Source organism: Neltuma alba, unplaced genomic scaffold, assembly GCF_004799145.2.
Source record: "Neltuma alba isolate B1F8T4 unplaced genomic scaffold, ASM479914v2 tig00010740_pilon, whole genome shotgun sequence".
In the NCBI taxonomy this organism is placed as follows: Eukaryota; Viridiplantae; Streptophyta; class Magnoliopsida; order Fabales; family Fabaceae; genus Neltuma; species Neltuma alba.
In genome coordinates, this window is record NW_021635567.1 from 595069 (window position 1) to 614664 (window position 19596).

General features: G+C 34.9%; 1 protein-coding gene across 1 annotated transcript; it reads left to right on the plus strand.

Annotated features, from left to right (window-relative positions):
- The first annotated feature begins 9243 nt into the window (after window positions 1–9243).
- LOC114758662 (ACT domain-containing protein ACR4) lies at window positions 9244–13453 on the plus strand. The gene is made up of 8 exons (XM_028947732.1): window positions 9244–9628; window positions 10385–10469; window positions 10583–10628; window positions 10754–10868; window positions 10990–11057; window positions 11152–11757; window positions 11848–11952; window positions 12613–13453. Exons 1-8 carry the CDS (start codon window positions 9625–9627, stop codon window positions 12952–12954), a joined length of 1371 nt encoding a protein of 456 aa, XP_028803565.1. The 5' UTR covers window positions 9244–9624; the 3' UTR covers window positions 12955–13453.
- Window positions 13454–19596: the final 6143 nt, after the last annotated feature.

Sequence of the window (19596 nt, forward strand, 5' to 3'; positions counted from 1 at the left end):
TAAAGAGGTGGGGATAAAAGATAATCTAGTACCTCTCTATAGGGTACATCCATCGATAGCCTTTGCTTCTGGAACAAGGTGGATAGTCAAGTGAACCATAACAGTGAAGAATGATGGAGGAAATATCATCTCCAAGTGACAAAGTGTAAGAATTATTTTATTTTACAGCTGATCAAACTCTTTCGCTATCAAGACCTTCGCACACAACTTCTTGAAAAATGAACACAATTCCACCAAAACCACTGATACATCAGAAGGAAGTGTGTTTTTCAAGGCCAATGGAAGTAACTGTCGCATAAGAACATGGGAGTCATGACTTTTTAACCCATTAATCTTTTGAGTATGCAGATTGATAAACCTTGAGATGTTACTAGAATATCCATATGGTACTTTTATGTTCTTCAGCGTTGAAAGGAAGATATCCTTGTTCTGCTTCGTCAAGGTGAATTTAGCTAGTTGAAACTTGTTGTTTTCATCAGGCCAAGCCTATTCACGAATTCCCCAGGCCTGTAAATCTTTTCTAGCTGTGAGATGGTCTTTGGACTTTCCAGCTTCATTGAGCAACATATATAGCATATTATCGCACACATTCTTTTCAATGTGCATAACATCCAAACTGTGTTGTAGCAAATTAGATTTAAGGAAGAGTGAAAAATATGCTTCTCTTCTGCCATTGCGTAGGTTGCACATCAGATGTCCCACGAGATTGTCGTCCCAGTCGTTTGGGATCCACATTCTTACCAAACTCGATATTAACATCTTCTAACTGCCGCAAAATATCCACACCAGACAAAGTAGCAGGAGGATCTCTCTTCTCCTGTTTCCCATCAAAGCGAATCCGTTGCAATTTGAATCTGTGCTTGGAATCGAGGAACCGTCGATGCCCTATGAAGCACCACTTGTGAGTGTGTGGAAAGCGACATGGCACGGAATCAAAATTACACTCAGGATAGGCCAACCCAGTATGCATAATCCAGCCAGACAAAGTTCCCAAACCGGGAAAATCACTTATTGTCCACATCAAGATTGTACAGAGATTGAATAGTCGCTTGTCATATGAGTCATATGCCTCAACACCATTCATCCACAGGTCGATCAATTCATGCATCAACAGTTGCAGATATATGTCTATATCATTTCCCGGTGCTTTCTTGGCAGGAATGATCATAGAAAGCAAAAAGGAGCTTTGCTTCATGCACATCCAAGGTGATAGACCACCGGCCAGATACTGTAACTTGTGATCATGTTTCCGAAGGGATTGAAACCATCGGTTGCCAACGCAAGACGTACATTTCTAGGATCACTGGCAAAGTCTGGAAATTTCGCATCAACTGTTTTCCACGCCTCTGAATCTCGTGGATAGGCCAACCCAGTATGCATAATCCAGCCAGACAAAGTTCCCAAACCGGGAAAATCACTTATTGTCCACATCAAGACTGTACAGAGATTGAATAGTCGCTTGTCATATGAGTCATATGCCTCAACACCATTCATCCACAGGTCGATCAATTCATGTATCAACGGTTGCAGATATATGTCTATATCATTTCCCGGTGCTTTCTTGGCAGGAATGATCATAGAAAGCAAAAAGGAGCTTTGCTTCATGCACATCCAAGGTGATAGATTGTATGGAATTAACACCACTGGCCAGATACTGTAACTTGTGATCATGTTTCCGAAGGGATTGAAACCATCGGTTGCCAACGCAAGACGTACATTTCTAGGATCACTGGCAAAGTCTGGAAATTTCGCATCAACTGTTTTCCACGCCTCTGAATCTCGTGGGTGCCTTAAACTGCCATCTGGATTTTCCTCAGTCACATGCCATGTGCTGAGCCACTTTTGATGCCATATACATTCTTTGCAACCGTGGTTTCAAAGGAAAGTATTCAAGGAAATAATGTATTAAAAATTTCAAATATTGAATATTTAAAGACTGAATAAGTAACATATTATAATCAATTGTATTGAGAATTTCAAATATCGAATATTTAGAGACGAAACAAGTAACACATTATAATAAAGTGTACCTGAGAATTTTGGCTGGTTTCTTCTTTTGCTTTTTTCCCATCTGCACTGACTTATAGCGAGATGTCTTACATCTCATACAAATCTCCTTGTTTGTATCATCTCCCCAGTACAACATACAGTCGTTTAGGCATGCATTTATCTTCTTGTAGTTCAAGCCAAGCTTGTTAATAATCTTCTTTGCTTCATAAAAAGATGGAGAGAATTCAGCTTGAGGGAAAGCATCTCCTAATAATTCTAACAGCATGAACATCGCCTTATTAGTCATACCATACAAGCATTTGATATGATACAACCTCACCAAGAATGACAACTTAGAATACTTTGTGCACCTAGAATAAAGAGGCTTGTCAGCTTCGCTCATGAGGTCAAAAAATTCCAAAGTAGTTTCGTTTCTAAGAAACTTTGGTTGAAGCCCCTCTACTTCATCTTCGTTGGGATCCTCACTTTCGTGAACACTAAAAGCATCATGCACAGCATCGTTCACAGCATCGGCTTCATCCACTCGAACTCCCATCTGTGAAACTACTGGAATTGACTCAGCAACCATATCTGGTCGTTCCCCATGTGGTTGCCAAAATACATACTCTCGCGGGAAGAGCTTAAAGATCAAATGTTCTCTAACAATATCTTTGGGATGCCACTTCTTGAAATTACATTTAGGACATGGACACTGAATCTTACCATTTACGGCGGCATTGGCGAAAGCAAAATCCAAGAAATAGTTTAGACTAGCCAAGTATTGCAGAGTCGACCGGTGCAAGTTGATCCACGACCTATCCATCACTAATGTTGCTCAAATTTCATGAACATATGACATAGCAAGCTCAAAGAGAAGTTAAAATGAATTTTAGATGGAGTTCTTCAGCTTATAAAGGAGGTTGCCAACGAATACATAACGGTCAAATTTTTGTAGCGATTCTAAACTGCTAGAAATTTCTAGCAGTTATAGATTTTCGAGCGGTTTAAAACCGCTAGAAGTTTTAAGTTGGTAGGAAAATTTGAATATGACAACGGTTATCCATTTTCTAGCGGTTTATAAGCGCTATAAATTTTTGACAACGGTTATTTATTTTCTATCAGTTAAAAACCATGAGAAAGTTCGAGGGAGGAGGGAAATTTAAATTTCTCGTGAATTTTCTAGCGGTTAATTAACCGTTAGAAATTGTTAACATATTACAGTTTTGTAACAGTTTATAACTGCTAGAAAATGTCTATTAGAATAAATTAATATTTATTTAATTAAATTTTTACAAAAATATTAAAATAATAAATAGGTATTAAAAGGTATCAATAATATATGTATGCATAAAATTTAAAAAACTCCATGATATGTTAAATATTAAAATATATATTCCAAGAATGAATTTTAATATTAAAAGAATATATGTTTAGCATGTTTTATATAATGCAACAATAGATTAATTAATACTTGATATAAATAAAATTATAGAAATAAATAATAAAAGTAAACAAATAAACATAAAATTTTAAAAAATATCCACATAAAATATAAGATAATAAAATCCAAATTCAAATAAAATCCTACACAAGGAAAACAGGGAAAATCAGGGGTGAGGGGCAGAAGCAGCATCATTGTGATCGTTAGGCACTGGATCCTCCTGCTGGTTCTGCTGAGGGTGGGCAGGCTGCTGATCGTGCTGGGGTTGGACTGGCTGCTGGTTGTGCAGGGGGCGGGACTGGTGATAGGCATATGTCAGGGATCTCGGGAATCGGGATGTTTGGAGCAATAGTGATCACCACATCACGCATGGCCATAGCAGCTGCCTTCAACTGGTCAAGCTGCAACTGGAACTGATGATCACACTCCTCCATCCTGGCCTCCATCTCTCGCCTGAGCTCCTGTCGCAGCTCGTCTGAGGATGAGCAACCCGGCCACTTCGCTCCTACGCTCGCCTGAGAGCTCCCTGCAGTCTATGAAGGGCCAGCCCAACCCGAGCCGGGCAACCAAGTTGGTATGGGTCCAAGACCGAGCCCGCTAACTTGACCAAGGTGTTGCGCTCGGCCATGACCCGCTAAAAGTGAGGGCGGTAGGATCCAAGACAGACCTTTGAGACTCACGCAGCTCTGTATCGACCTGAGTCATTCGCGCCTATCAAAATTAATATAGAGATATTAATTAGTATGAAATAATATTTATACTATGATATGATATTAATATTTAATTAATTACTTACCGCCATCTCCTCAACCTCATTCAACGTAGGCCCGTCTTGAGGTCTGTATAGAATCGGCCACATCTCGTCATAGGTGGACAAAAAATAAAAAAATTATAATTAATGCAATATTATCATACCATCTGGTCAGTCAACATTCTAAAATAAATATAACTCGACCAGTCTTGCTCTGGGAGTCCACCAGGTATATCTGCCAGTATCTCCTGCAGGGGCCTTGTCCCGTCACCTTTCTTCTCCCACCACAGGTCAGCCTTCCTGTTCTTCTATGTCACCCCAAGTCTCTTGATCGTATCCGCCCTAAACTCCTCTCCCAGTATAAATTTATTCTGTAATTAAAAAAATAAAGAATTATATTCATTTCGCTAATATAAATAAAAAATAAATTAAAAAAATAACAAATTATAAATAAACAATTAAACAATTTAAATAAAAAATATATATTCATTTAACTCATTTAAAAATATTATAAATAAAAAATAAATTATATCAATAACAAATCATAATTAAACAATTAAGTAATGTAAATAAAAAAATATTTTTATTCAACTAATTTAAAATTATTATAAGTAATAAATTAATGAAATAAATAACAAATTATTATCAAACAATAAATTAATTTAAATAAAAATTATATATTCATTTAACTAATTTCAAAATATTATCAATAAAAATAAATTACATCAATAACAAATTATAATCAAACAATTAAGTAATTTAAATAAAAAATATACATTCATTTAACTAATTTAAAAATATTATAAATAAAAAATTAGAATCAAACAATTAAATAATTTAAAAACAAAATATATATTCATTTACTTAAATTAAAAAATTATAAATAATAATTTTATATTACCTTCATCATTTCCCAACCTTGTTGCTTCTTCTCCTGAGTGATTTTCTTCTAATCCTTCATATAAATGGGGAACAAGGTTTACTGCTGACCAAAAAAGCGCACATACTTACTATACAGCTTGCCACCTTTCTTGGTCAGTTGGCCTAATTCATTCAGCGACACAACTACCCGTCCGCTCGTCGTCATAGACAGCTCTCTGGCTGTCAGCCTCCTATAGGACCTGTTCCCCTCAGAGTTTGTAAAATTTAATTAATAAATTAATTATATATTAATGAATTAAAACAATTTCTATATAAATTAAATAGTTTCCAAATTTAAAAAAATTAAATAAATACTTACCCTCAAATTCTACCTCAAAACAGGTCTGGCGTTTGGGAGCAGGACACTACTCAATATGGGGATTCTCATTCCCCTGAACCTGCTCCTCCTCCTCCTCACCAGCATCATCATGGGGTTGTTCATCCCCCAAAAAATGAGTCTCCTCAGTCCGCTGGATATCATCATGCTCCATAAAGCTCAGGATATCCTCCTCATTTAGATCGTAGTCATGAATGCTCGGAAATGGCTCACCAGCATCATGACCCCCATCACCACGATCCTCGCTAGGTCATTTTACAACTAACAATTATTCAAAATAAATAATTATATCAAATAATAATTATTTCTATTAACTCTAAATAATAATATCAAATAATATTAATTGAAAAACAGATATTTCTATATTTAAATTTACTGTTAACTCATAAAAAAAAAACTACTTCTATTAACTCTATAAAAACTAGCCTACTATAAACAAAATTTCTATTAACTCTAACTAAATTAAGCTAGTCTATCAAACTTAATATAAAAAATATAATAAAATAACAAATAAAAACAAAAATTATTCATAAATAAATTACTATTCTTACCTGAAAATATGGATTTGCAACTGGATTTGGATATGGAAATACTTTGTAGAGAGAATTCAGCAAAGCTCCGCTTCAAAATTCGCCAAGACAGTGAAAATGACGTGGTGGGAGGTATATAGGTCACGATTTTCTAGCGGTTTTAATAGAACCGCTAGAATCTGTTACACTGCACCACCTCCTGTATTTAGCCATGTGTCACAACTCTTCGGGAAAAATAAAAACTTTCTAGCGGCTTCTCTTAAAACCGCTAGAAAGTTGGTTGAATTACTAGTGGTTTAGCAACTGCTAGAAAATGGAACGACGATTTGCATTCTCTAGCGGTTCTATCATCTAAACCGCTAGAAAATAAACGCTAGAACTTTGACACAAATTTCGTGCTGAAACGCGTAAACTATTCTGGCAGTCAATTTCTAGCGGTTTGCTTCTAACGGCTAGAAAATTATGGGGCCCATGTTGTTTCTGGTCAAAGCGCTACTAATTTCTTGCGGTTTGTTTGAAAATCGCTAGAAATGTATGAATTTGTAGCCTTTTTGTTTAACCGTTAGAAATGTTCCGCAGGTAATTCTACTTTTTTTTTGTAGTGATAAAACTTGGGTAAAATCATAGTAGACCGAAACTTTATCTATTAAATGGATGGTTTGTTGGTAGAATAGAGATATATTTATTGACCTAACATTGTCCACTAAAGGTTTTGGTTTTCAAAATGTAATCTTTTTTAACTAAAGCAAGAGATTGTGAAAGTTTATTAAAATTATAAAGTTTGTTTTGACTTAAGAAAGCTTAATCAATATTTTGTAAACCTTGGATTAACATACGTTGTCATTAAAACACTTAAAGAAGAGCTTCAAGTGTGTTTTATGAAGTATAATAGTAAAAAATAACTTAGGATCTTTTTTTGTCTTTAAGTCAAGTTTTCAAATTCTCTTTTAATTCCTTGTTTTCAAACACATTTCTTTTAAATAATATACTTTTAAAATGATTTCACTTAACCTAATCATGGACACGATTGTAATTTACAACTTGTTTAGCTTTAATATATGAGAGAACGACTCTTTTTATATTATTTACGACTCGTGCAGTGAAACTAAATAACAAAAAACCCTCCAAAAGTGGTGGGTTGGTTTGAAGGAAATAAGGACAGTTTGGATGCGGTTCTTTTTAACTTGGATTCGCCAACCTGTAGCTCGCCATGGATTAACCTGTTTTGTTTTATTTTGTTTTATTTTTAATTTTTTAAACAATTTTTTTAATTTTAACAAGAAATTTTTTTTATCTTTTTCAATCAATTTGCATATAGTTTTGTATTTTGTTAGAAACTTTGATTTTAAATTTGATTTACCAGTTTATATTTTAAGTTTTGAGATTAATTTAATTATATAATTATATGAAAATATAAAAACAAAAAGAATTCAATTCATAAAAGTTTGTAACTTAATTTAAAATTAAAAAAAATATATGTAAAAATGTAAATTAAAAATAGAAACAGATGAAGGTTTGTAGGCCAACCTACAAACCTATTCCTTGGCAGGGAGGTCTGGCCAAATCTTAGCTTGGCAAAAGGTGGTTTTTTTAGGATTGACTCAATCACCTCTTGATGCTACTTTCTATTTAACTTTCTTTTCATTTCTCTTAATTTATTATCTCTATTATTTGGTTAATATCCAATGGTTGAAATTTAATATATAATAACAATATTATTATAATATTAAATAATAAAAATACACATAAATAACTTTATCCTATATATAATTAAATTATTGTATTATGATATTATTATAATCAGATTGCAGAGGACAGAAAATAAAAAAAATGTTAATAAAAATCTATAGAAGTGATGTATGCATATTAATTTCTAATTGCTTATATATATTTTTTGTTTAATTAATATTATAATAATATTGTTATAATATATTAAATCTCAACAATTGGATATTAATCCAATAGTAAAAATAGTAAATAGAGAGGAAGTGAAGGGAAAATTAAATATAGACATTTTTCTCTGCTATAAGGCCATTGGCTAGCATACGTGTTGTTAAATTGATGGTTGCGAGTTTAACATGATTACATGATTTCTCTTTCTCATACTTCTATCATATATTTTGCCCTCTTGATTTTTGTGATATTCCATTCTTGAAATATATTATTATATTAATTAGAAATAAAATATTATTATATCAGTTTTTTATACACATATTAACAACATGGAGGATGAGAATGAATCTCCATAAATTATGTAATTTGGATTAAAGTATAAATTAATTTTATGTAACATATAAATAAAAATATAAAAATATAATGATAACTTAACTGTTACCATCTCTCTCCTATTTTCTTTAAACAAGCAAAGGGGTAATCTTCTCCTTTGCATTAAATATATCAAATAATTTGATTTACATTTTAGTTCATCTAGTTAGTGATTTTACATATGATTACTTATTTGGTAAGTTATTTATTTCTCAACGTAAATATTGTCATATATTTTGTTTATTTTTCAATAGTTTTTTCATAGATTTCTTAATTGGGAGAAAGAACCAAACTATAATATAAAATTCTTTTGCAGGCAAGAAAAAAATTTATTTAATTACAAAAAATGTGACCCACTTCAAGTCCTTTATCATTCGTAGAAAAATGTCAAGCTTCTTCTTTTTTGATATAAGTCAAATTGATGTTATAAATATATACATTTTCATTTTTGTTTCTTGAATTGGTGTGTGTCTAATTTTTCCTCAAGGAAAGTAAGACAATAATAATAGAAATTAGATTATTTATTTATAAGTTTCAGAAAATACAGTAGATGAATCATATAATTTGTTGCAAATTTTATTACATATATTAATGATAGTTTAATTGATGAATTTTTTTACATAAAAAAAAATTAATCATGGTTCTATTTTGTGACAACACCATGGGATCTGCTTCCACAAACCTTGGAATTTAAGACTGGTATCCTTCTCCTTTGATTGACTCCATTTAAGGCACGTGCTTAAATGATTACCCCGGCAAGGCTGTATCCCAAGCCCACGGTACATTTTAACACAAGCTATGCCCTTTCAGGGAAATAAAAGCCGCGTTTTGCTAACATGCGCCGGTGGCTCCTCGAGTCTCCAGTTCACATTCGCTGTCCATCCGTCTTTGTATCTTTTGCCTCTGGGATTTTTAGGGACTTTCTTTTTTGGAGTACTTAAAATAAATACGCTGTTTTGGGGGAGTCACGGAAATGGGAATTTTAAGTGAGAGAGAGGTGTATAGAGAGAGGAACGCCACCAAGAAGAGCAAAACACGAGAGAGAAAGAGAAAGAGGGACAGTGACAGAGAAGGGAAGAGAAGGGATTGGGTTGTTTTTCAGTTTTAGATCAGCTCCTTTTAGGCAAAAAGAATTGGTATTATTTTATAAATATTATAATTGTTTATTATAAATTATTTCTTTCCCAAGTTGGAAGAGAAGATCAAGGAGAGGGGCGTGGGGTGTGTGCCTCTGTGAGATCTCTGTGGCTGTGTTTATAAATATACATATACTATTGCTTCTTGGCTAATATACTAGCACCGAGAAGGTCTATTCCCTTCCCTCTTTCTTCTTCCTTTGGGAAACGAAGAAAATTTTGGTTTAGCAGATCAAGAATCCACAGGAACTCCAATGGGTAGGTCTTAGTTTTCTGTTTTTCTTTTCCCCTTGTTTAGTTTCTCGCGCTCTATTCTTAGATTTTCTCTTCGTTTCTCGGTTTTGGGCGTCCATTGTATTTCTGTTTTTCTTCTTTCTGGGTTCTGTTAAATGTTTCTGTTCGCTTTTGAGGAGGTGAGCCGGAGGAATTGGGACACGGGTTCTGGTTTGTTTTCTTTATTTCATCTATTCCTGTTATGTCCTCAATTACGTGACGGCGTTTCTGGGTTTCCGTTTTTGGTTTCATAAATCTAAGGCCTTCTTTGTGAAATTTTCTCGGATTTTTCTTTCTTTGTTGGTTATCTCAGGCTCTTCTTCTTTCTGTGTTGAATTAAGCCTTCTTTTTCGGTTGGCCTAATAGGTTCTGTTTGAGGATTCCTTCTTTTTTGAGTCTATTAACTGATGAGCACGCCACAAGGCTTACTGGTACTAATCTTCTTCTTCTTCTTCTTTTTTTGGGAGGGGGGGGGGGTGTGGTGTGGGAGGGGGGCTCTCTGGCTTTCTTCTTTCCACGGTTATTCTTTGTGTTTTTCCATCCCTTTACGGTTGGTCACTTATCTTTCATTCGCCCACTTCTGCTTTATTATTTATGAGATAATTTCCCAAAGAGGGTTTTTAAGGCCTTCTCTGTACTATAATAATATTATGAGCTCCACTTGAACTTTTTCTTCTCATTGGCTATGGAGCTTGTGTGTCTATTTTCTCTCCTCTGATTGGTTCCTGTTTCCTTTCATAGCTTTTATGTCCGAGGTCAACACAAGCTTCTCTCACTATATGGATGATGAATATGAAAAACTCTTCAGAAGAATGAACCCTCCCAGGTACGAATATGTTTCCATGGCATTTGATGAAAGGAAGAAATACAAAGGCAAAAAAAAAAAAAAAAGCTCTTTGTTTCAATGGTTTCATCCTTACATCCTTCTTGTCATGTCAGGGTTGTAATTGATAATGAAGCTAGCAAGAATGCTACTGTTATACGGGTACTGTTGTTTTTTATTTTTTATCTTCCCTTCTTCTCTGGATCCATTGTGTGTGTGTGTGTGTGTTTCAATTCAAACTTATGATTGGGAAATTTCCCTAATAAAGTCTTGCTTTAATTTTGCAGGTTGATAGTGCAAACAAGCAGGGAATACTTCTTGAAGTCGTACAAGTCCTCACTGATCTAAATCTTATTATAACTAAGGCTTACATATCTTCTGATGGCGGATGGTTTATGGATGGTAATAATTTTTTTTTTTTTTTCCGCTTGAGTAGTCTTATTAGTCTTTTATTATATACATGATACCCGTCATTTCTGTTCCCCCCAAAAGAAATCTGAATGTCTGTATTCCTCCTTACCAGTTTTTAATGTCACTGACCAACATGGAAATAAGGTCACAGATGAAGCTATTCTGGATTATATTCGAAAGGTTAGTTGCATATTGCTTGTTTTCATCACTTTTCTCTGCTTTTTCATTGTCTTGCCCACTGATTTGTGCTTGACTGGCTTCAATTAAATATTAGTCTCTTGGGCCTGAATCATGCTTTCCAACCATGAGATCTGTTGGAGTCAAGCAATCCATGGAGTACACTACAATTGAGCTAATGGGAACTGATAGGCCGGGATTGCTGTCAGAAATGAGCGCGGTTCTGACTGACCATAAATGCAATATAGTGAGTGCAGAAATCTGGACACATAACACCAGAGCGGCAGCTGTTATGCATGTAAATGATGAGGAGACCGGTTCTGCCATTAATGATCCAGAGAAGCTAACCTTGGTGAAGGAGCTTCTCTGCAATGTGCTTTGTGGTGGAAACAGGAACAGAGGAGCTAAGACTGAAGTCGCTGATGAAGTTACCCATACTGAGCGAAGGCTTCACCAGATGATGTTTGCTGATAGGGACTATGAGCGGGCGGATGATCACAACAATAACAACAACACTGGATTTGACGAAAAGCAAAGACCAAATGTTAATGTTGTTCATTGGAGTGACAAAGATTATTCTGTAGTTACTATCCGATCCAAGGATAGGCCGAAGCTTCTCTTCGACACAGTTTGTACTTTGACAGACATGCAGTATGTGGTTTTCCATGCTAATATAGATGCTGAGAGGCCAGAAGCATATCAGGTAGCTATCTCAATCTGCACTGTGAAGCTTAATTCGGCTTCACTAAGAATATTGGCTGACTGCATTTTTATATGGTGGTTGTATCTGCAGGAGTACTACATCAGGCATATAGATGGGTCCCCTGTGAAATCAGATGCAGAAAGGCAAAGAGTTATGCAGTGTCTTGAAGCTGCGATTGTGAGACGAGCATCTGAGGTGAGGGGTACACTGCTTTATATTACTGCATATGAGATGTGATTGCCTGGTTTAGTTTTGTTCGGAAGCTTAATTACCTAATAATTCATGGCTTCATTTGTTTTTGCTGGACGTAGACGGTCTTGAGTGTGGTTGAATTGCAGTTGTTGAACTTTAGATCCTATGGCCTGAAGTGATTTTCTTATGAAGTCTCCGTGAGAAATTACTTTCTTTTGGGAGGAGGAAGAACATGGAGATAGTTCTCTTATTATCAGATTTTTCAATAAAGAACATAACAACCGGACCACAACTGAAAATTACATTTTTGACTCGTTAAATCCCCCCCCCCCCGGGTCATTATACGATTCTATTGCAGAAACCTAATAGCAGAGGGAAGCAAATTAAATTTGTCTTCTTTTTTTCTATCTGATTACGTTCTATAATTGTGACCTGTTTGTCCTTTGTTGTTTGATTCTGCCGTATTTATTTATTGGTCAACAAGTCTTCTGCCCCTTAAATAATCTTTCTTCATTATTCTACACAAACTGCCAGTTATTCTACACAAACTGCCAGTTAGGCAATTTTGGCGTGTCTCTCTTTTCTCTTGTCACATCTGGTTTCTTCAATATATTTCATTAGTTCTCAGACCTCTAATTTGTTTCTATCCTCCTCCTGATTCAGGACTTGAAGCTGGAGCTCTGCACCGACGATAGAGTTGGTTTACTATCCGATGTAACTCGTATCTTCCGCGAGAACAGCCTCACAGTTACGAGAGCAGAAGTGACCACGAAAGGAGGCAAAGCAGTAAATACCTTCTATGTTCGTGGAACCTCAGGATGTCCCGTCGATTCCAAGACCATAGAATCTATTCGTCAAACCATAGGAGACAGCATCCTTAAAGTTAAGGGCATCCCTTCTGAGCCAAAGCCGCCTGTTCAAGATTCCCCTACAAGGTTCCTCTTTAGTGGCCTCTTCAAGTCCAAGTCCTTTGCTAACTTTGGTTTGGTCAAGTCTTACTCTTGAAGAGGCATTCTCAAGTAGGCAGTGCCTATGTAACACCACATGCGATTCAACAAGGCCCCGTGGTTCAGAAGCCGAACACATTTGTGTCGCCAAACTTACTGGGATCGATCGGATCCGATTGGATCAGCTGTGGAATTACGCGTTAGGGACAGTCTGCTCATAGAAAGATCATTTCCTAAGTAACTGGTTCTATCCATGGTCTTGTACAGTGAAAGCCTGAAGATGTGCAAAAACTGAGTCAGAGGAACCTTAGAGGAAATGTAACATGTAGTTTTAGAGGGGGAGGAAAATATGGGAATATCAGACAAGGGGATGAAGCTTGTTGGGGAGAGGGAATGCCTTGTAAATTGGTTTCCATGGTCAATGTGGGACCCAGGAGTTTGGGGTGGTGAGAAAATTCAAAGCTGTGTTTCAGGGGTAATACAGTATTTGTACATATATCAGTTCATCGTCTGCTGCTATTATCATCATTTCATTTCACTATTTTTTGTGTTGGTCAGACCCTTGTCTCCTTTTTCTTCTTTGGAAGAGTTTAATTGTCATTTTCAGTCTCATAATGTGGGCTTGATGGAAATTACCTGCTAATCCCGGGCATTGGGAAGTTGAAAACCTCCGCCAAAAGCTGTCATTTTCCGTTGAAAAAGGCAGACCCTTGACCATAAGACCAAGCGCCGGAAGTTCCCGCGGAATCACAAAAGAAACTGTAGAAATTCAGTGTACGTAAATGAGTACATATAAATATAAACATATACTACTGTGTGTGTGTCTCTGTGTGTGTTTTTGTTTTGGGGGGGGGGGGGGGGTTGTATTATTGGGGAGAGACAGGCAAGTGGCGGCTGAGGACTTGCGAAGTCATAGGTTAGAATAGGGGAGGAAATGGGAAGGGAGATTGAGAGGAATGATTCAGTGATGGAGACAGGCACTAAGGAGCAAAGTTTGGTGGCATCCTTCAATTCCTCCACTTAATATCCAATCAGGGGACAAAGCCCTCTTCCCCAAGAATCTGGAATTTTCCTGGATTCCACCGATCACTTTTCCAACTAAATATTCTTACGCTTTGTGTAAGGTTCCCCCCCCCCTCCAAATTAATTAATTTATTAAAATTAAAAGATAGTTAAATTAATTGTTTGTAATTAGTATGTCAAAAATTCATTCTCCTCCTATAAAATTAGCTTAATTATTATTGACTTTTTTTAATAAAAATTGAGTATTATTAATTAAAGGTATTTTGGTGAAAAAATTATTTAATGTAGTTGATAATATATGGATTAGCGTTTACATAAAGAAATAAAACAAAGCACTCAATTTTTTTTTTTTTAATATTTAGGACTTAGTTCTCAGTATAGGAGTTCTTTTAGTATAACTGCTTGGTCCTTATTGTAAAAACCTTTTCCATTTGTTCCAGATATTTATTTATTTTTCCTTCTAATACCCTTTGTTTATTTGTTATTTTATCCATTGACTAATTTTCACCTTAGTACTCATGATTGATATTTGTCTTGGTTGATAGCAAATGATATTGCTTCTGTCTAACTCTCACCGTAAAGTATAAACTGGAAAATTTATTAATTTTGATTCTAAAAGAACTATAATCCTATAAAATAATAGAAGACAAAAGGTAAATATATTTGTGAGGGATATTATTATTACTATTAAATATTTCGTCATTAATTAATTACTCTCTTTTGTGAGACCCAGTCTGAACCAATAAAGCAGGAAATGCTATATATGAGGAGGGCCAATCCTAGAATATAGATCTCTCTTTTCATACACTCTTTTGAAATGGTCCAACCTAATAATAGCGCACTAAGAGTCCAATTCACCCCCCATTTTTAACCTGTCCTTTTGACCAAACAGGCCAAGATGTTGACTCTTCTGAATGACAATGTCCCAACCCAAAAATGGGTGTAAAGGCAAATAACAATGACAAGAATAGCACTTCTACAATCCTTAATATAAGATCTATTTAACTAATTTAATTAGATTAAAAGAATTAGATAAGTTAGTTAATTATAAAAAACATGAAATATTTTTTCTAAAACATCATAATCATTTTTTCTAATATCCTTCCTCCATCTTTTACTTGATTATGCTTGAGGGAGTATCAATAGAGGTAATTTAAGAAAAAATAATAAATATAAGAAATATGTCTTATATTTAGAGCTAAAATTAACTTAACAATTAGGTCCTATATTAAGAACCAGAGGAGTAATAATTAATAATGCGTTTCTTTCTCCTTTTTTTATAATAATTCCGATATGTAATATAAGAGCAAAATAATTAATTTAAAAAAATTAAAAAAATTATTTAAATTGATTAATTATGACAAATATGTTCTCAGTTTTCTAAACTATCTTTTTTAGTGATATGCATAAGAACTATCACTTACTTTACTGGAAAATAGTATTTGAATCATTTATGGCCTTCCACACCATGATTGGCACATCATCTGGGGTTTTGACACGTGGGTTCTTGTAGTGCAATTATTATTATTATTGGATAAACTGTTGATAATGGGAACACATATAAGATTCCTTTATTTGTGCTTTTGTACCTCAATCTAATAGAGTAATAGTGGAAGCAATACACACGCACATTAAAGAAATTCTTCTCATTTGAAAATTTATAATCACATATACATTATCCTAATTAAACTTTTAAAGCAAACCAATGAAAATAGCCCAGAATTTTCCTCTGTAAAATTAGATTTAGTAGTATATAGTTAGTTGCGTTTATCAATATTTTTCATCATTATAAAGCTGCAAATACTATGTTGTTCGTTGGACCAAAAAAAAAAAACTATGTTGTTCATATAATTTTATGGAACATGCTAAACTCTTTATTATAAGGATAAGAGGGAAGTATTAATTATTTCATCTAATCCTCAATACAAGAACTACTTAATAAATTTGGATAAATTAAGAAATTATAATAAATAAAACATAATTCTTATAAAGTATCCCTTACGTAACATTAAATTATATATCATTTTATAAGTTAGGTGAAATAGTTTGAAAAACTGATAAATATGAGATACATAATAAATTCACATATTATATTCTTAATTAACTTTTGTACTAGAGAAATGAGGGAGTACTGATAATTTTTTTACATCAATTAAAATGAGCCTCTGTAAAACCCTTAACCTTAAAAACATTATACTCATCATAAAACCTCTACTATGGTAGAAAAGGAGAGCTGTTAAAACGAGCTACCATAGTAGAAGGAAAATTTCATATTTTTAGAAATTGACTTTCAAGCTCGGGTCAACCCGTAAGACGTTGCATGCAACTAAAATAATCCATTCATATCCACTGGGCCTCCGAGCCTCCGGCCCGAGGAACACATACATCAAAATCAGCCCACCTAAATAGTTTTCAACCATATAATCCAGAGTTCATCAAACACTAGCAATGGCTTCCGGCCAACCAAAATAAGGAGATAACGTATCCTCCAATTTACAATAGATCAACAATCAAAATATCACAAAAGACCCTAACTGTGGCAATATACAACAGATCATACATAGACAAAAGCAAGAGGCCTACAGCTAACCAAGCTCAAGTCTCTGCGTCTCTTCCCGAAGGCGCACGCCTAGAACCTTCTCCTGAAAACATTGTAAACCACGGGGTGAGACAAAGTCCCAGTAACCAACCTTTCCAATACTAGGTACTACTAAATAGGTGCTCGTGAGGTGTCAAGTGGGGCAGTTCACAAATAATATAAAACGATAGCCACAACAATTCATGCAAGTGCAATGATGCAATCCCATCAACCAAATCCCTCACTTTGGGGGATTTCCAGGAGTCGAAGCCGGCCTATCCCTCACTATGGGGGACGTAAGGAGCCATAAAAGGCCTATCACTCACTTTGGAGGACGTAAGGAGCCAAAAGGCCTATCCCTCACTATGGGGGACGTACTAAGCCAACCATCATGCATTAATGGAGGCCTTACCACGTGGTAGTAACTATCAAACTCTCACCAAATCCCAAATCATGCATCATGCTCAAATCATAATCAAAGAGTAATAATCATTTCACAATTAACCTCATTCAGTGGCATATCTTTCACAACTTCAAGATTTCATTCATCATCAATCAAAACCCCACAAGACGGTTTTCCTTTTTATACACAACATATAGTTTGAACACAATTACTACTTGGAGCACAAAACACAAATCTACTCACAATACCACAGAAGCAAGTACTAAGGATTGGAAAGTGGTTACCTCTCGCCTGAGCAAGGAACAACAAACCAACGATGTGGCCCCATGCACCACCAAGACTCACAACCGGTCTACACAAGCACACAAACACACAACCATCATATATTAGCTTTCAAACTAATAATGTGGCCAAAACAACACTTGGGGACACAAAATTTCTATCTCCCACCGAACTCTACCCAACTCAAAGGGTATAACTATCAAGGCAACACTCCAAAGTCATACCAATCCATAAAAACCTTAATTCCTTTCCAAACATCAATTAAATTCATAACCTCAAGGACCCACTATAGACTTCTACACCCAAACATCCCATTTGAGCAATTAAGGTTCCAACAACAAATCTAAACCGATTAAACATCCATTTTAACCCTCCTTAACATAACCCAATTCACAAAACTCAGAATCAACCTCTACATTGTCATCCTCAATCCCAAATCATCCAATTCCATAAACCCTAGCTCCAAAAATTCAAGATTCTTTAAATCCAAGAAAACTACACCGATTAAATACTTAAACTAACCCAATGCAATCAATTAAACTCAAAACAATCGGTCAAAAACCTCAGTTTCATCACAACTTAGAAAATCCTAGGGTTCCACCAAAAATCCTCAGAAATTCCAATCAAGAAGATAGATTAGAGGTTAAAATCACTTACTTGAGGTAATGGATCCTTAGAAATGTCTCCTCCAAGCCAAAAGTTCGAAACCCTAGCAGAGCTCCTCTCTCCTCCTTCAGATTTTTCTTATTTTCGCACGCTGAACCCTCCCGCGACTATATAGATTCGCGACCTTTCGCCGCGGCGAACTAATCCCGAGAGGGATTACTCGCCTGAAAACCTGACTTCGCCGCGGCGAAAGCTTCCCGAGAGGAAACTCTCGCTCGCCCAGAAAACATTCGCCGCGGCACACCCCTACCTTCGCCGCGGCAAAACCTTCCCGAAAGGGAAGCCTCGCTCACCTGAACAACTTCGCCGCGGCCAAACCTTCTCGAGAAGACACTCCCCTCTGAAACTCCCGGTGCGCCGCGGCGAACATACCCTGAGAGGAGTACGTTCACCTATTCCTCCAACAAACCTCAAATTCAACCCAAACACCCAGATCAAGATCAAATCACTAATCTATCCTCAAAATCAACCCAAAAGAGGCTATTAAAACCCAATAAAAACTTAGGATGTTACAGCCTCCCTCATTAGAAATTCAGCCACATCATATGACTCGTCCCAACATGATTTTATTTTTATTTTATGCAATACACATATACACACAAACATATTAATATCTAGTTCAAGTTTAGAACCTCATCCAAAAATGATGGGTAGTATTGCCACTCGAATAACTTTCTGTTGTCACCCAACATGATTTAATGTAAGCAGAGAAGACTTGCTTTATGTTATCTCATCCAATTTCATCAATTGGTGTATGTATTTCATTTAATTAACTAACTGGTGAAGGTGTTAAGAGCATGTTATTTAATTAACTTTTAAGATAATCACAGATATTTATATTTGGATTAAAAAAAACATTCAGGTGCTTTTGGGAAAAAAAATACTTTAGAGTAGAGTTAATATAAATATAGAACAGAATAAATATATTAAGCATAACAAACATTCTATTCTTTAAGATAATTGTATTTTTTTTCCTTTTTGTGAACTAAATTAATAAAAACTCAAAATATGCACGTAGAGATCAAGGGGCTCAAAAGCCATACCCAAGAGTAATTGACCTTCCGAATTTGTTTTTGGACTTGAAAAAATAAGGATGAGAAACGAACTAATGAGTGAATAAATAAATTAAAAAAAACTCTGTATATATTAACATTAATATAATATAATATTTTCAACCACTTCGTACGGTAATAATTGTAATTTATGCCATTGTCATATGAAGTCTTTTTCATGCTTATTAGAATACTTAGCCGCCAGCTAAAGAAGCTTCATTCAACTAAAACAATCAAATTATATTTGATTAAATACGTTTTTGGATTACTGTTACTATATTGGTAATGTTTTGTTCATTTGCACAAAAAAAAAAAAGATTTGTTTGTAACATATTACTAAAATCCAATCTGAATTGTATGGTGAGATTAATGAACCAATGAACTAGTCTTTTAATTACTATTAGCTTGCTCAAGAGTTCTAGATGCGTTGATCTGATTAAATTTTATATTTTCTTTTTCCTAACTTGAAACGACATTGTTTTCAAGTTAAAAAAAAAAATCAATTTGCCAGATTTTCCTTTTAATAGCTTTGTTTTATTGAATGATATATGGTTTGTCTATGAATATTATATTTTCTTATGAATTAATTATTTTTTCAAATGTTACTGTTTTAACAGTCATATATGAATTTTTTTATATATTTTAATTAGATACTACCTCCAGAGCTAGTTAACTAATTTGAGTAAATTAAGAAAA

Coding starts and splice junctions, on each gene's coding strand:
- LOC114758662 (XM_028947732.1), top strand. Junction 10,629..10,753: donor AGAATGCTACTGTTATACGG/GTACTGTTGTTT, acceptor TTAATTTTGCAG/GTTGATAGTGCAAACAAGCA. Junction 11,953..12,612: donor TTGTGAGACGAGCATCTGAG/GTGAGGGGTACA, acceptor CTCCTGATTCAG/GACTTGAAGCTGGAGCTCTG.